Below are 17,534 nucleotides of genomic sequence, written 5' to 3'. Positions count from 1 at the left end.
ACATGTTATAAATAAACGTGCATAGTGATGTTGGCTAGTGCCTCTTTGAAAATTTTTTTTTCGTTTCGATCGAACAAGATCCACACATCGCAACTTCTTGCGTTACTCTTCACGACAAGTTGTGCAACTGCTCTTCCAACTGATGTAGACTTTTTAATACTTGTTAATATTATTCTTATTCGCATTTCTTCTCTTACATAGCTTCTTTTTGTTTATTCTTTCTTGTTTCCTTCTTTTCTTTATATAGATCGAGCTACAAGGTAACTTTCACACGTTTCAATCGTTAGAAGACACACAACACAAATCTAAGCTTAAGTCAATCTTCAAAACTTTGACTTATCAATAATAATATTATTACTATTGTAAAATAAAATAAAAAACACTAAAAAAAAACTAAAAAAACTAAAAAACTAAAAACTAATAATGTCTGATATTACTGAAAAGACAGTGGAACAATTGGAAAACTTGAAAATCAGCGAATCTGAAGATCAACCATCCACTACTACATCAACAGAAACCTCTCCTGCCTCCTTATACGTTGGTGAACTGGACCCAACTGTTTCTGAAGCTTTATTGTACGATATCTTCTCTCCAATTGGTTCAGTCTCTTCCATCCGTGTTTGTCGTGATGCTGTCACCAAGACTTCCTTAGGTTACGCATACGTCAACTTCAACGACCATGAAGCTGGTAAGAAGGCTATTGAACAATTAAACTACACTCCAATCAAGGGCAGATTATGTCGTATCATGTGGTCTCAACGTGATCCAGCTTTGAGAAAGAAGGGTTCAGGTAACATTTTCATTAAGAACTTACACCCAGATATCGATAACAAGGCTTTATTCGAAACTTTCTCCGTCTTTGGTAACATCTTGTCTTCTAAGATTGCCACTGATGAAACTGGTAAGTCCAAGGGTTTCGGGTTTGTTCATTTCGAACATGAAAGCTCTGCCAAGGAAGCTATTGATGCTTTGAATGGTATGTTGTTGAACGGTCAAGAAATCTATGTGGCTCCTCATTTGACTAGAAAGGAACGTGATTCTCAATTAGAAGAAACTAAGGCTCACTTCACTAATGTTTACGTCAAGAATATTAATTTGGAAACCACTGATGAAGAATTCAACGAATTATTTGCCAAGTACGGTAATGTCTTATCCTCTTCTTTGGAGAAGACTGAAGACGGTAAGTTGAAGGGTTTCGGTTTCGTCGATTTTGAAAAGCATGAAGATGCTGCCAAGGCTGTCGAAGAATTAAACGGTACTGAATTCAAGGACCAAACTTTATTCGTTTCTCGTGCTCAAAAGAAGTATGAACGTATGCAAGAATTAAAAAAGCAATACGAAGCTTCCAGATTGGAAAAAATGGCTAAATACCAAGGTGTTAACTTATTTGTCAAGAACTTGGATGATTCTATTGATGACGAAAAATTAAAGGAAGAATTCGCTCCATATGGTACCATCACCTCTGTTAGAGTTATGAGAACTGATAATGGTAAATCCAAGGGTTTCGGTTTCGTCTGTTTCTCTACCCCAGAAGAAGCTACTAAGGCCATTACTGAAAAGAACCAACAAATTGTTGCTGGTAAGCCATTATACGTTGCTATTGCTCAAAGAAAGGATGTTAGACGTTCTCAATTGGCTCAACAAATTCAAGCTAGAACTCAAATGAGATACCAACAAGCTACTGCTGCTGCTGCCGCAGCCGCTGCCGGTATCCCAGGTCAATTCATGCCACCAATGTTCTACGGTGTTATGCCACCAAGAGGTGTTCCATTTAACGGTCCAAACCCACAACAAATGAATGGTGTTCCACCACAACAGTTCAGAAATGGTCCAGGTTATGGTATGCCACCACAAGGTGGATTCCCAAGAAATGGTGTTCCAAACCAATTCTACCAAAAGAACCAAAGACAAGCCTTAGGTGAAGAATTATACAAGAAGGTCTCTGCTAAGAACGCCGACGAAGAAGCTGCTGGTAAGATCACTGGTATGATTCTAGATTTACCACCTCAAGAAGTTGTCTCTTTGTTAGAAAATGACGAATTGTTTGAACAACATTTCAAGGAAGCTTCCGCTGCTTACGAATCCTTCAAGCAAGAACAAGAACAGCAACAAGCCCAACCTGTTGAACAAGAATCTGCTCCTCAAGCTTAAGTAAGTGAGTGATGAACGCTTAAGTTACCTTGTTTTTCAATAGTTTTTTTATTTTATAAGATATATATTGTGTTGTATATATTTTTACCTTTTTGTGTATTTAGTTAATTTATTTTAAGTCTGTCTCCTTATTGAACCAACAATTTTCCTCTCATTCTGTGGATCCTTCACGTATTTATATATATATTATCTGCATCTGCTTATTATCGTCACGTTGCACGTCTTCATTGCAGCACCAAATTTAGACGCGTTCTCATTCCGGACAGACACGCGCACTTTTTTTACTGAACATTTAATGGTCCTTTGCATCTACTGATTGTTCAGTAGTCATTGCATTACTCTTGATAAACCATACCAACCACATATATCTGCTGCATTGTGTCAATCGGTTGAGTTTGTTTACTGCATTTGAAGATAATAATATTTCCTCTTTTCTGCACTAAAGAAGGAAAAATAATTCTCTATTAGGTAATAAGAGAAGAACAGAATTTTCAAATACAGACATACTCATTGCTAGAAATACAGTTCATATCAGAATGTCCGGTAATACGAATCCCTTTGAGGACAATGGGAACAACCCAATGTCCCCATTTGATGATAATTTCCAATTTGAAGATATTGATTTCGACGCTCAACCTAATCATTCCAGTAATACCACTGCAAATAACACTTCTTCAAGTAATGCATACCACGGAGATAGCACACATCTCACATCCTTCGATGACTCTAAGGAAAAAGAAAGCCTTTCATTCCACGAAGATGTAGATAATGATATTCATTCTTTTGAACCCACTCCAAGAATAGGTACTAGTAATGGAGCTTTTGATGACATAAGTCTGGAGAATGATGACCATGACCCATCCTCCTCACATCATCATAGTACAAGTGAGAACATTATGAAAAGACTGCGTATGGGCACACAACGGAACAAAAAGGGGAAACCCACTGTAGGCAGAGCCAAGACCTTGAAATGGGCACAGAAAACTTTTGTTAATCCATTTGAAGAGTCTAATAATAGAGATGATATATTCGATGATGCAGGACTTACGAACCGTGCAAGTGAATTAAGAACTGTCTATTATAATATGCCATTACCTAAGGAAATGGTAGATGAAGACGGGAAACCAATAACAGATTATCCTCGTAATAAGATTAGAACAACGAAGTATAGTCCCTTAAATTTTTTCCCAAAAAATATCATGTTTCAATTCCAAAATTTCGCCAATGTTTATTTCCTTGTGTTAATTATTCTGGGTGCATTCCAAATCTTTGGTGTTACTAATCCTGGGTTGGCAGCGGTACCTTTAATCGTCATTGTTATTATTACCGCAATTAAGGATGCCATTGAAGATTCAAGGAGAACACTTTTAGATATGGAAGTTAATAATACAAGGACACATATTTTAGAAGGTGTCGATAACGGCAACGTCTCAGTTGATAACGTGTCCCTTTGGAGACGATTCAAAAAGGCCAACACTAGATTACTTATGAAATTTATTGAATATTGTAAAAGTCATTTTACTGAAGAGGGTAGACAAAAGAGAAGACAACATAAGCGTCACATTTTACGTTCCCAAACTGCCGCTATTAACGGTGGTATAGACATGGCCCGTAATTCCCTTGATTCTATTGGTAGTTATAGAATGTCTGGTGATTATGGGCGTCCATCATTGGAATATGATACTGTGGGTCAGTCTGCGTTAAAGACAGATAACGCAAATATTATGGATAGATCGTTGCCACCAAGATCAGATTGTAAGTTCTCCAAAGATTATTGGAAAAACGTTAAAGTTGGTGACATTGTTCGTATACATAATAATGATGAAATCCCAGCTGATATTATTTTACTATCCACATCAGATTCTGACGGTGGTTGTTACTTGGAAACTAAAAATTTAGACGGGGAAACTAATTTGAAAGTTCGTGAATCTTTAAAATGTAGTCATTCTATTAGAAACTCAAGAGATATCGCAAGAACTAAATTTTGGGTTGAAAGTGAAGGTCCACACGCTAATCTATATTCTTATCAAGGTAATGTTAAGTGGGTTGATTCCAAAGATGGTGATCTGAAGAATGAACCCGTTACCATTAACAATTTATTACTTCGTGGTTGTACATTAAGAAATACTAAATGGGCCATGGGGATGGTTGTGTTTACTGGTGATGACACAAAGATTATGTTAAATTCTGGCGCCACCCCAACAAAGAAGTCAAGAATCTCTAGAGAATTGAATCTTTCAGTCTCTCTAAATTTCTTATTCCTATTTATCATTTGTTTTATCTCTGCTATTATAAATGGTGTTGATTATGATAAGCATCCACGTTCAAGAGATTTCTTTGAATTCGGTACCGTTGCAGGTTCGGCGTCTACTAATGGGTTTGTCTCATTCTGGGTCGCGGTTATTTTATATCAATCTTTGGTTCCTATTTCCTTGTATATTTCTGTGGAAATTATCAAGACAGCACAAGCTGCATTTATTTATGGTGATGTGCTTCTTTACAATGCGAAATTAGATTATCCTTGTACCCCCAAATCCTGGAACATTTCTGATGATATGGGTCAAATTGAATATATTTTCTCTGATAAAACAGGGACACTTACTCAAAATGTTATGGAATTTAAAAAATGTACAATTAATGGTATTTCATATGGTCGTGCTTATACTGAAGCCCTTGCTGGGTTAAGAAAAAGACAAGGTATTGATGTGGAAGAAGAAGGACGTCGTGAAAAGGAAGAAATTGCTAAAGATAGAGATACAATGATTAATACACTTAGAAATTTATCTCATAATTCTCAATTCTATCCAGATGATATCACTTTTATTTCTAAGGAATTTGTCAATGATCTTAAGGGTGCCAGTGGAGACATGCAACAGAAATGTTGTGAGCATTTTATGTTAGCGCTTGCCTTATGTCATTCAGTTTTGGTAGAGCCTAACAAGCATGATTCCAAAAAATTAGATGTAAAGGCACAATCTCCCGATGAAGCTGCATTGGTTTGTACTGCTAGAGATGTAGGATTCAGTTTTATTGGAAAAACTAAGACTGGTTTAATCATCGAGGTGCAAGGTGTTCAAAAGGAGTTCCAAATCTTGAACACGTTAGAATTCAACTCCACCAGAAAGAGAATGAGTTGTATCGTAAAAATTCCAGGTGCAAACCCTGACGATGAACCAAGAGCTCTATTAATTTGTAAAGGTGCCGATTCTATTATTTATTCAAGATTAGGTACCAAAAATGGTGCAAACAGCGAAAATTTATTGGAGAAAACTGCATTGCATTTGGAACAATATGCTACAGAAGGTTTAAGAACCTTGTGTATTGCCCAAAGAGAACTTTCCTGGCCCGAATATCTTGAATGGAATAAAAGATATGATATTGCAGCTGCATCTGTAACAAACAGAGAAGAACAATTGGAAGCGGTCTCTGACGAAATTGAAAGAGAGTTGACACTACTTGGTGGTACAGCTATCGAAGATCGTTTACAAGATGGTGTGCCAGAATCTATCTCAATTTTGGCTCAAGCTGGTATTAAACTATGGGTTTTGACAGGTGATAAAGTGGAAACCGCCATTAATATTGGGTTTTCATGTAATTTACTGAATAATGATATGGAATTACTAGTAGTAAAGACCAATGGGGATGATGTTCAAGAATTTGGTAATGACCCGGCTGAAATAGCTGAATCGTTAATTACAAAATATTTACGAGAAAAATTTGGCTTGACTGGATCTGAAATGGAATTAGCTGATGCAAAAAAGAACCATGACTTCCCTAGAGGCGATTTCGCTGTGGTTATTGATGGTGAAGCATTGAAACTCGCATTAAATGGTGAAAGCATAAGACGTAAATTCCTACTTTTATGTAAGAATTGTAAGGCTGTATTATGTTGCAGAGTCTCTCCAGCTCAAAAGGCTGCTGTCGTCAAGTTAGTCATGACATCCTTAGATGTCATGACTTTGGCTATTGGTGATGGGTCCAATGATGTTGCCATGATTCAATCTGCAGACGTTGGTGTAGGTATAGCAGGCGAAGAAGGTCGTCAAGCCGTCATGTGTTCAGATTATGCTATTGGTCAATTCAGATATTTAACAAGATTAGTTTTGGTTCATGGAAGGTGGTCATATAGAAGGCTAGCAGAGATGATTCCAGCATTTTTCTACAAAAATGTTATTTTTACGTTGGCGTTATTCTGGTATGGTATCTATAACAATTTCGATGGGTCATATTTGTTTGAATACACTTTCCTGATGTTCTATAATTTGGCGTTTACATCTTTACCTGTTATCTTCATGGGTATTATGGATCAAGATGTCAGTGATACTGTTTCATTGGTTATGCCTCAACTATATCGTAGTGGTATTTTAAGATTAGACTGGAATCAAACAAAGTTTTTATGGTATATGCTAGATGGGCTGTACCAATCCTGTATTTGTTTCTTTTTCCCATACTGTCTCTACCATAAGAACCAGATTGTTTCAAATAACGGTCTTGGTCTTGATCATAGATTCTATGTCGGTGTTATGGTTACTTCATTGGCTGTTGTCTCATGTAACATTTACATGTTGTTACACCAATACAGATGGGATTGGTTCAGTTGTTTATTCATCGGCTTATCATGCATAATTCTATTTTTCTGGACTGGTGTATGGTCAAGTTCCTTAACCAGCAAAGAGTTTTTCAAAGCTGCATCACGTATATACGGAGCACCATCTTTCTGGGGTGTCTTCTTTGTTGGTATCGTTTATTGTCTGCTACCGAGATTCACACTCGATTGTTTCCGCAAATTCTTTTACCCAACTGATGTTGAAATTGTTAGAGAGATGTGGCAACGTGGTGATTTCTCTCACTATCCACCAGGCTATGATCCTACAGATCCAAACAGACCTAAGGTCGCTAAATCTGGTAAATTTGGAGAACGTATTGTTGAAGGTATACATTTATCTCAATCATTTGGTGAAAATAACTTTTCTCACGAGTCGGTTGCAACTGAGGAAATTCCAATGAATATTTTGCATACCGACGCAGGACAGACCATTAGAAGAGATACTCAGGACCAATGGGCCTCCTCTCCAAAGGAAACACAAGACTTACTGTTTTCACCTAGACTGAATCAAGAACAGGAACAACGACAAAAATCAAATCTTGGTAGGTCATCTCTTGAAAGAACAAGAGAAGATATGCTTGCGACAAATCAACTGGATAACAGATATTCTGTTGAGAAGGCAAGGACATCATTAGATTTACCAGGAGTGACACACGCTGCATCGTTAGTCGGCAAAAGGAAGTCGACAACGAGAGAAATATTATGACCTAATGTTACTATTTTCTTTTATGTAATTTCCTTGAACTTCCTGTACTTTGTATATTTATAAACTATGATTACCATGTAACATCTCTCTATAAGAGACAAAATTAACAATTTGAAACAATACTATTACTTTTAATATATAGTTAAAAAGTGATGTACATTAAAATACAACTTGATCGTGATTTACTATGACCACCTGTAATTATAGAAAATTAACTGCATTTAGAGTTTCTTCTCTTCAACATTGAACTTTGAAGCATCTTTAATTCGAAATTAACTTTCCCGGTAGAATTTGTTTTTGTTAGATCAGGTGCCATGGAGTTCGGTTTTATTACTTTTGATGCCTCAGCAAAGCTTATTGGTATAGGTGTCTTTGGTATCGTAGAAAGACGATTTGAATGAAATGCTGTCTGTAATGGACTCTTTATATGCACATGTTCATGCTTATAATGAGTTGGTGTGATAGTTACGTGCTGCAATATTGGATACGTTTTCAAATGCAATTGTTTTTCATTACCAATTGATAAATTCTCTACGTGATGTTCAATTTCTGCTGTCGATAAACTATTGGAAGCTGAGAAATCATATGCAGTATCATCATCTAGCGAGTCTGATTCGTCATATGCCATACTCGAATCTGTTTCGCTTTCTGTGGTTTCATCGTCTTCCTCGGTTCCTCGAAGCTTACTAACAGTTTTAGGCATCGGAGTTCTTACTATCGGATGCCCTAAGATGTGGTCGATGCCGCTGGTTTTCATGTCATTATTTTGGTTTAAAGGAATATTATTATTTTCTTTTTTATGCATATGCTCATTTATGGTTTTTGGTACTGGGGTTCTGGGGAACCTCTTCATATGATTCTCGTTAATTATGCTAGGCTCAATAAACTGTGGTTTCATGTGGCTGCTATTACCAACAGTCTCATCACGAAGAAGTATTGATTTTCTTCTTGTGTGCTCATTATTCTGCTTCAAACTATCATCTGATTTAGATTTACTATCGTCTGATTCCGAACAATAGCTAAAATAATCAGAGCCTTCATCTTCAAAGCTATGGGCAGGATAGACCTGACACCACCCTGTTCTCACGGGGAATGCATCAATGAGTCCCGGAATTGGACTATCTTTAGGACAGCCGCGTGGGTTTATGATCACCTTTAAGACGTAACACGTACCATTACAGTCAACGGCGTCGTATGCTTGATATACATCAGTCTTGCAGATAAGGTTCTTTACCGTGTAGCCATTCACACAAACGGCAGAGGATGATTCTATATTGTCAACCATTATGGAACCCTTGAGAAAAGGAAATGTTTAGTGAAAATCGTCAAACGGTTTTGATTTGTATGCAAAGTAAACAGAAATGAAATAAAGTGGATTACTCTGTTTGAGGGTGAGATGAAATAAGTTCCTTATTCAGTAACCTTGGAATATAAGAAAGGATTTTCTTTTAAATGATCGGGGTTGCAAGTATTGCCAGAGTCGAGAGGGGGAGTTATCACAAACTTAATAAAAGCTCGAGAGGAAGAGGGAATTCCATTTGCTGAAACTTTTTGAAGAAACTTCCTAATCAGGCAATGACGCTATTTTTAATTTTTCAGTCGATGACGTGGGTATTCAGAGCTTATGTAAGCTTCTGATGAATTATCTAAACAAGCAGCATTAAAAAATGTCTGCAAAAGATAACAGGCATCTTCGTGGTGCTGGAAATAAATCTTCCACAAATACGCATACAATGGCTGTTTTGAGGAGAAGATTCAGTAAAGTGTTTAAGCTAACCTTATTGTTCTGCCTCATAGCGGTTGGCCTCATTTTCTTCCACTTGGGCCAATATTCTGATGCGGTGCCAACACAATACAAAGACTATTTGAAGAGCTATATAACTTCTAACAGTACATCTTCTGTTTCAGCAGAACATGATATAGAACAAGAGAATTCCAGTAGTTACAATGACAACAATATAAAGTCTTTCTTTGACACTGTTTTCCAACATATACTTGATTATTCACCAACAGGTAAGTCAGAGAGAATATATAACAAGGAAAAATGCCTGTTGAACAGCGTTGTAGGATATAGTCCTGATAACTACAAGGATTGGTACAAATTGTCATATGAGAATTTGGGAAATTGTCTAGAAATTTCTGATGATGAATATACCAACTTACAATCCAACCATGCTTCATTTATCGAAGAAATGGATAAGCTGACTTTGCCCAATGATATTTATCAAGGAGATGGGATCGTTCTAGTGGCAGGAGGTAAGTTTTCTCTTCTATCATATTTAGTCGTCAAGACTATTAGAAAATTTGGGACAACTTTACCCGTTGAAGTCTTCATCCCGCCTGATGAAGTAGAGGAGGAAGCAGAATTTTGTAAAACAATGCTAAATGAATTTGATGCAAAATGTGTTTATATATCTGATATATTGCCGGAAAGCATGATTTCACACTTCGACTTTAAAGGCTACCAATTTAAATCATTAGCCATTATTGCATCCAGCTTCGAAAATTTATTATTATTAGATGCTGATAATTTCCCAGTGAAAAATTTGGATAATATATTCCAGCAGGAGCCATACACTACAACTGGTCTGATTCTATGGCCAGATTTTTGGAGAAGAACTACACAACCAATGTTTTATGAGATAGCAGGAATATCAGTAAATTTGCAAAAGAGAGTTCGTAATGCCATCGATAACTTGACTCCTGTACAAGTATATGATAAATCCGATCAAGAAATGGATGTACCATACCATGATTTTGAAGGTGCTATGCCAGATGTATCAACTGAGTCAGGTGAATTAATGGTAAATAAAGTTGAACACCTAAAGACTGTCCTATTGGCCCTATATTATAATGTCAATGGTCCAAATTGGTATTATCCTATATTTTCACAAGGTCTTGCCGGTGAAGGTGATAAAGAAACGTTTATTGCTGGTGCAACCTTCTACAATTTACCTTTCTATCAAGTGAAAACTAAAGTGGGGGTGGATGGCTACCACAAGGAAGACGGATTCCGTGGTGTTGCCATGTTACAACATGATTTTGTTCAAGATTATGATCGTTATAAATTGGCTCAACTTAAGATCGATAAAAAATATTTACCTTCGAATGAGGTTTTATATGATAAAGACTATACGGTTCAAAAATTTTATGATGAATACTTCAACATTGAAGGTAACGAAACTGATGTTCTATTTGTTCATTCACATTTACCTAAATTTGATCCTGTCTCATTATGGAAAGATAATGATTTAATAAAGGATGGTAAACATTTAAGATCCTACACGAATTTGAATAAGTTTGGCTACTATGACATTGAGTATGAAAACTTCAAGACTATGAAGGAATTACTCTGTGAAAGTGATACCCATTTCTATTATATTGATGAGGCATTTAAGGACAAACCTGAGGAGAAAGCGGATTTCTGCAAATATATCGTTGATCGATATGAATTTTTGAACGAAACCCATGACGCAGTAACGTCCGTCTGAGGAGATTCATCATAAGACAGTGCATGCATAATAATATAAATAGAAAACTGCCAAGTATGGTTATGTCATAAGTTATTAAGAATATTTATATGTAGATAGATTAAGAATAGCAATGTTTTTTCATAGAAAGTGGAATCGCCTACTCAAAACTGACTTTCTGTATAGCTTTCCCCAGACGTAGTAGAGGTGTGAGAGGAAGAACCATTTTGGATTACTTGAAGTACAGAGTCAATATATTCAGCTCCAGACCATTTTTGGTGAGTAAGTACATCACAATCAGTTTCCTTTTCTCTTTGTTGAATTTGTTTGACATAAGCATCCATCCCACCAGACTGGAATCCCTGTGCAAGTTCCCAGAAAGACAGTGCATTGACGTGTAGACCGGCAAGTGACACTAATTGTAGAATAAATCCTTCCTTGGCAAGATCCCATATGAATGACTTTAGTTCTGTTTCAGAGAACCCATTTTGAGTCCAATTAAAACTTGGAGATAAATTGTAGACTAACTTCACCCAAGGGTAAACATCATGGATATTTCTAGCAAAATCCTTAGCTTGGACCAGATCAGGTGTTTTCGTCTCCAACCAAGTCATATCAGAATATGGTGCAAATACCAGGGATCTTCTAGTAGCTGCTTCCATACAACCTTTGAACATGAAATAACCTTCTTTTGTTCTTGGAATATCCCAATTAAAGTAAATTTCCTTCGAAGGTGAAACCCTTTTGGCAATCATCTTCAATTCACTCAAGCTTAAATAAGGTCTTTTTAATTCTTTATCCATCATGTGCTTCTTCGTCGTCAGATATTGTTTATACTCTTCATTATTAAACTTCATCTCGACAGCTTCATCAAACGTCATTAATTGATTATTATTATACCATTTCAATTCACGTTCCTGTATAATGGATCTCTCAGTATTTGTAGTTTCCATATCAATAAGTTCTTCGCTCCATGCTGTTAAGTTGGGGTCAATCACACCCTTAATGAACTCATGATCCCTTGGATCACTGGAACTGCTTAATAATTTAGCATTACAAGAATCTGTTCTAGCAATAATTAAATTTTCAGTTCCCATAATATCCCATTGAAATCTAGTTGCAACCAATCTACTCAGTTGGTCGCCAGTGGGGACAATGACTGCACCACCTAAATGTCCACATCTTTTGCCGCCCAGTAATTGATCTTCTAAATGTATAGCAGCAGCTCCCTTTTCAGCAAATAACTTAGCCAATTTCATACACATATTGGGGCTTCCACCCATATCACCATCGGCAATGATTGGTTTCAAATAGTCAACCATTTTATCAGTTTTGCTTTCGAAAGATTCTAGAAAAGCTTTTCTATCATGTAATTGTTGAGCTTTGAATATTCTCTCTACTTGGTTAGGGACAGTAGTGTACGGATAATCGCCAAAGTCAGGGGAGACTTCATTAGAGGGAGTCACTAAAGTTGAAGAGCAGGCCCATCCAGATAAATAGACAACTTTCAATTGCTCACAACGCGATAATTGTGTCATTTGAACTGGGTCTATCACCCCTAATGTATGCAATGGTGTCTTATTTTGGAAATTTTCTTGAAGTAGTTTGAATAGTTTCCCTGCTTGATACGACGACGGGTAGTGCGTTGCTGATAAAGGCATGGATCCACGATGCTTAATCACATCTATTGGTTGGTATGGTCTTTTGACATTAGCAAATCTAGGAGAATCCCACCATGCCTTTAATTCACTAGTCTCATTTTCAAAAAAGCGTCTCATGGGGTATCCCGAAGAGGAGGAATTGTGTTGGAAACGTTTAATGATTAGCATGTTGTTTTTGTCTCTTATATGTATAGATAGTTAGTATAAAAGAAAATATAATGCAATTTCAATCTTTATAAATAAGGACAAGCAAAGAGTAGGAAGGAGTCATAATAGTAACACTTCCGTAATTAGACCAACATAGAAGGACCTAGAGCAGCAAAAGTGAAATACTTTTGTATCGATTATTCCTTGACGTATTTATGCCTTTGAAGAAAATCGCGGAGTTGCGGCACGAAATAAAAGGGAAATCAGACTCTTATTATGATTTCATCTGGTTTGAAAAGATGGAACTGGGACTGGTTTCTCGAGGGGTTTTGCGTTTCAAACTCTTGAAGTTGGACCATATCCCTCGTAGCAAGATTTAGTAAGGAAAAAAAGGCACCCGCTGCAATGCATTTGTCCACTTTTTGTGTCGTTTCACTAGTGTCTGTCATGGCACTGGGGACAATGTCTTCAAACAGGATCTTCTTGGTGAAAGATGGGTTTGAGTAGGACGAGACACCAATAAATTCTGCCCTTTCCTTTATATAGTCGTAGAATCTTCTTGTTTGATGATCTATTTGAAATTGGGATTTTGATGATTCATTTGCTTGACAGCTAGAAGAAACAGCTGCATTGACTGTTCCACTGTGTGAGGAAGTGCCAAAGGGTCTTCTATCCCCCGTTTTTGTTTTTAAAATATCAACCACATCATGTTCACGTCCTGTTGGAGTGGTGTTGGTATTTGATCTACTTGTATTCCTACCAAAGCTAGAGGGTGGTAGATTCAAATTTATATCCATGAAAGCTTCAGGATCATTGTTAAGATGATCTTCAATATCTTCTTCAATCTGTTCCAAATGTAGCAGCAAGTCATTGCCATTATCAAATAACTCGCTTAATGCCTTATGCTGAGCCGGACCACCACTTCGTCTTCCTTGTTCATTGCTGGGAACACTTGTAGATCTTGAAGACGAGGACATTGTAAAGGAAGGTAACCTTCTTCTGCCTCGTTCAATTGCCCTTGAACCTAAAGAACTGGTCCAGTCGTCAGATGTATAGGAGGAAAATAATAAATTTGTATAACAACCATGTAAGAAGGGAATATTTTTGGAAATCTGTTGGTAAGGGAATAACATATTTTCTATATCTTTAGTTGCTCTTGTTGTTGAACCACTCATCTGTTGTTTTTTATTTTCCATCTGTTCTAGATAATGTTCATTATTGTAGCGTAACATTTCAGTTGCAATACCAGTTCTTTCATCAACCTTCAATATTTGTGTTGAGATGATATTTGGGAAAGAGTTTCTTTTAATTTTCTTTAATGGTGGTTCATCGATAATTGACTCTGCATCCAGGGAGGCCTCCCTTTCATTTTCTATATCCAATTCTGGTAATTTTTGAGTCAAAGGTTGCTGTTCTAGATTATTTTCAGAAGGTTCAAAGTTCAAATCAATTTGTTGCTCGTTATAGTTAAAGCTTTGATCGAAATCATTATGACTTGTGGTAGGGGTTGTTGAAGTTCCATGAACAGCACCATCAACCTCATCTTCCCCTTGTAGATTAAAGTTCAAGTCAAGGTCCAAACCTAACTCTAAATCCAGGTTTGAATTCATCTCAATATCATCGAAGTTGTCGTCGGCCTCATGGTTCTTGGTACCAACATAATCATCAAATTTGTTCGTATTTTTAAGTTCATTCAAATAGTCAAATTTTCTAATGGAGCCTTGATTAGTATCAAGTGAAGATTCATGTAAAGTGAATGTACCAATATCCATAATATCAAACGCTGGGTCGTCCAAGAAGAAAACATTAGCATCGTTGTTCCTTAGATGATTTACACCAGTCGTGCGGGCACCGACTCTTCTCTCAGTGGAGCTTGAATTTATAATATTTTTGGAATTGAGTAAGATATACTTTTCCCTCCTCTGTAATTGAACTAACAAAGTTTCCAAATCATTGAGAATGAATTCGCTTTTCTTATTGTAACAAACCGTGACACCGTACATCAAATTAGAAACATGTCTCAACGAAAGCTGCCCCTCACTCTTTTGAATTATTTGGCAAGTTTGTGGTATTGATACGTTAATAATATCCTTCCTTTTTACGGGAGCCCTAGTGGAGACTGATGCTGTAGATTGATTGTTATTGGACCTTCCCAGAGTGGCCAAAAGCCATATGGTGCTGACATTTTGCGTCGTTGGTGGTTCAATGTTTATTAGGGGTAAAAAATGTGACATTGGTTTCTTGTGTTTTACCAGATACAAGAAACCAAACGTGTCAGTCTCCTTTAGTATACTACTTGATCTTCAATTTGGCGTTTCGGAGTTCGGAGTTTCGCGTTTTCCAAACATGGGCGGCTATTTTCATCATCGATAACGGCATATTTACCACAATGGGGATATATCTTCTTGTATGGTAGTTAGTAATTAAGATCTCAATGCAGTTAGATAAAAGAAGAAACCAGCAACTTTTTTTAATCTTGTTCATTCAGAGGTCCTGTTTTTTCGTGTTTTTTTGGAACACATAATGAAAAATAGAGTTGTAATGTTATAGATACAAAACATGTAAAAAGTATGGCACATTTTCTGTAAATGGAGTTTTTGGAAAATATCAAAAAGTTACAGAGCAACCATCAATAACAACTCAATAAGCATGAGTAGTAAGCATACCATGATTTCAAATCATTACGTGCCTCAGAACCTGATGAATTGAATGCTGATAAGGCAAGACAAGACACAGTCAGCGGCATTGAGAAACCCCATTATCTTGGTATTATTCCTACAAGCTTTAACTCCAACATGTAAGATGTTGGATAACTCTTGGGAATTATGATAAATGGTACTTAACAATGGGATCTAAGGATCCAAGATGTTAGACGAAGACAGATGAAATTCACATCTAATCTCTTGGCTTTAAATTCAATTATCAACCCCTATTTAATGCTTCCTTCTGATTTACCAATTGCTTCTGTTTTACTAGATGGCTACTGGTTGTTTAAGATGATGAGGTTGATCTTGTTGTGTTGGTTCTTGCACTTTAAATCTCTCAAATGCATCGATACTGGCCTTTTTTAACGAAATGACCCTATATTTCGATTCAAGAGAACTGAACAAAATCCACACTAAGTGCCCACCTGTATCCATGTAGCCTTTCCTCTTGGAAAAGTACACGAACAATATATTCTCCAGTTCCATTAATATATTGGAGCATCACATGGAGGAAGTGTTCATGATGGCATAAAGGAAACGACAAACCTAAATCGAAAGTCGCTACGATTTTCATCATATAATTTTACTTCTTACAGAAATTGTACATTCTTTTACAGTTTGCTAGAGTAATAAGATGTCGGACTGAAACGTCATGAATTGTATTGAAAGACATACCACGGAATCTCGACAAACATTTGTACCCATACCCATACCCGAAACCTAAAAATGCCCAATTTCAAAAAACCTATTTGATCATTGAACATCTGAAGTTTATGAGCAATTGGAATAGGAGATCAAATAGTAGGATAAAGGTAATTGTGCCTTTAATATTGAGGAATAATTATTTTTCCTTGTTTCTAACATTGCTACGATGCCACTAAACTTAGACCACAACTCTTGTACCCAAGTTCTATCTACCATTCATTCTTCGATGAAGGTCGCCAAACAGCACAATATTTAGCATAATATCATAGTTCTTGTCGTTTCTTTATTATCTTCATTTTTCAGTTGACGTTGAAAATGATTTAAATGTTTGGAATTTCTGTCACGTGATTTAAAACTATAATATTAATGTGTCAGCTACCGTTAACGTTGACTTGTGCTAATATAGTGGGAGGTATAACTGTTGCTTAGGTGTCTTCCCTATCTTTCATCAAGTATGATGGTTGATCCGTTTTCTTCTTTCGGTGCTTTCCAATTGACACCTAAAGTTAGCAGATAATAAAAGATCGAATTAAAATATCTTTTTTTTATTTCTGCTTCTTTATATAAGTTTATATTAGAATATATGGATTCCGGAATCCAAACTGAATCTGAGGTCGACTCACAACCCTTGTTGTAACTCTTGCAATTTGGACTTGGCGAACCCCCAAGCACCCAATAAACCTTTATCCAAATCTAATTGAACAGGCTCCTGGGTAATAGGCTTGGAAACTCTTGATGCAATTGCTGCAGCGTCAGTTTCTAAGACAATACCGTTATCAAAGGTTTCATCAATAGCTAACAACACCATGTCGTAATGTTCCAATATGTTCTTTCTATCAATACCTGAGGAATTCAACACTAGCTCCAAAGATCCCTTAAACGCACCAAATGCTTCATTCAAAAGAATCTCATTACCAGAGATTGGTCCCACTAAAAATAAAGTAACATCGGCACACTTCTTATAAAGAACTAAATGATTATCCAGTAGCATAATCTCATTATCTTGCTTCTTAGTCTTAGACATCAAATTCTTCTCAAATGCAATCTGTTTCTTCAAAGTGTTGAAAGCCTCTTCGCTCTCAGTATGTGGTGGGGTATAGTATTTTACATAGACTCGACCACTGTCTTGTTGTTGCTGTTGTTGCTGTCCTGTTCCCATCTCCTTTTCTGGGCTAGCTTTACCTAGATTATTGTTTAGGATAAGCACGGCCTCCACTGTATAAAGAGACCCTAAGAAGGTGCTTCCGTTCATTGGTTTCCCCGTTGCTTTAGACATATTCTTTTCAATTCCTTTGGCTTCTCTAGTAGTATTCATACGATTGATAACTTCGATTAATTATCAAAACTTGTTTTTTGCTTGTGCCAACAAGGCATGAATGAAAT

The 17,534-nt window shown here is 36.6% G+C and overlaps 7 protein-coding genes across 7 annotated transcripts; 3 read left to right on the top strand and 4 right to left on the bottom strand.

The window, feature by feature from the left end:
- Window positions 1-423: 423 nt before the first annotated feature.
- On the top strand, window positions 424-2,151 carry PAB1 (polyadenylate-binding protein; the record flags this gene model as incomplete). The annotated part of the gene is made up of 1 exon (XM_003673267.1): window positions 424-2,151. One exon carries the CDS (start codon window positions 424-426, stop codon window positions 2,149-2,151), a length of 1,728 nt encoding a protein of 575 aa, XP_003673315.1.
- A 536-nt stretch (window positions 2,152-2,687) lies between these two features.
- Window positions 2,688-7,463, top strand: DNF1 (aminophospholipid-translocating P4-type ATPase DNF1; the record flags this gene model as incomplete). Its single annotated transcript, XM_003673266.1, has 1 exon — window positions 2,688-7,463. One exon carries the CDS (start codon window positions 2,688-2,690, stop codon window positions 7,461-7,463), a length of 4,776 nt encoding a protein of 1,591 aa, XP_003673314.1.
- A 211-nt stretch (window positions 7,464-7,674) lies between these two features.
- HAL1 (Hal1p) lies at window positions 7,675-8,748 on the bottom strand (the record flags this gene model as incomplete). Its single annotated transcript, XM_003673265.1, has 1 exon — window positions 7,675-8,748. The coding sequence occupies one exon, from the start codon at window positions 8,746-8,748 to the stop codon at window positions 7,675-7,677; it is 1,074 nt and encodes a 357-aa protein (XP_003673313.1).
- A 382-nt stretch (window positions 8,749-9,130) lies between these two features.
- NCAS0A03650 (alpha-mannosyltransferase) lies at window positions 9,131-10,954 on the top strand (the record flags this gene model as incomplete). Its single annotated transcript, XM_003673264.1, has 1 exon — window positions 9,131-10,954. One exon carries the CDS (start codon window positions 9,131-9,133, stop codon window positions 10,952-10,954), a length of 1,824 nt encoding a protein of 607 aa, XP_003673312.1.
- Window positions 10,955-11,097: 143 nt separating this feature from the next.
- On the bottom strand, window positions 11,098-12,762 carry ICL2 (methylisocitrate lyase ICL2; the record flags this gene model as incomplete). Its single annotated transcript, XM_003673263.1, has 1 exon — window positions 11,098-12,762. One exon carries the CDS (start codon window positions 12,760-12,762, stop codon window positions 11,098-11,100), a length of 1,665 nt encoding a protein of 554 aa, XP_003673311.1.
- Window positions 12,763-13,004: 242 nt separating this feature from the next.
- Window positions 13,005-14,975, bottom strand: REC8 (Rec8p; the record flags this gene model as incomplete). The annotated part of the gene is made up of 1 exon (XM_003673262.1): window positions 13,005-14,975. The coding sequence occupies one exon, from the start codon at window positions 14,973-14,975 to the stop codon at window positions 13,005-13,007; it is 1,971 nt and encodes a 656-aa protein (XP_003673310.1).
- A 1,795-nt stretch (window positions 14,976-16,770) lies between these two features.
- Window positions 16,771-17,466, bottom strand: RET3 (coatomer subunit zeta; the record flags this gene model as incomplete). The annotated part of the gene is made up of 1 exon (XM_003673261.1): window positions 16,771-17,466. One exon carries the CDS (start codon window positions 17,464-17,466, stop codon window positions 16,771-16,773), a length of 696 nt encoding a protein of 231 aa, XP_003673309.1.
- Between the last annotated feature and the right edge of the window lie 68 nt (window positions 17,467-17,534).

The sequence above is a fragment of the Naumovozyma castellii genome, chromosome 1, assembly GCF_000237345.1.
Source record: "Naumovozyma castellii chromosome 1, complete genome".
Lineage (NCBI taxonomy): Eukaryota > Fungi > Ascomycota > Saccharomycetes > Saccharomycetales > Saccharomycetaceae > Naumovozyma > Naumovozyma castellii.
Note: the sequence above shows the minus strand (reverse complement) of the source record. Positions and strands in the feature narration are given on the sequence as shown.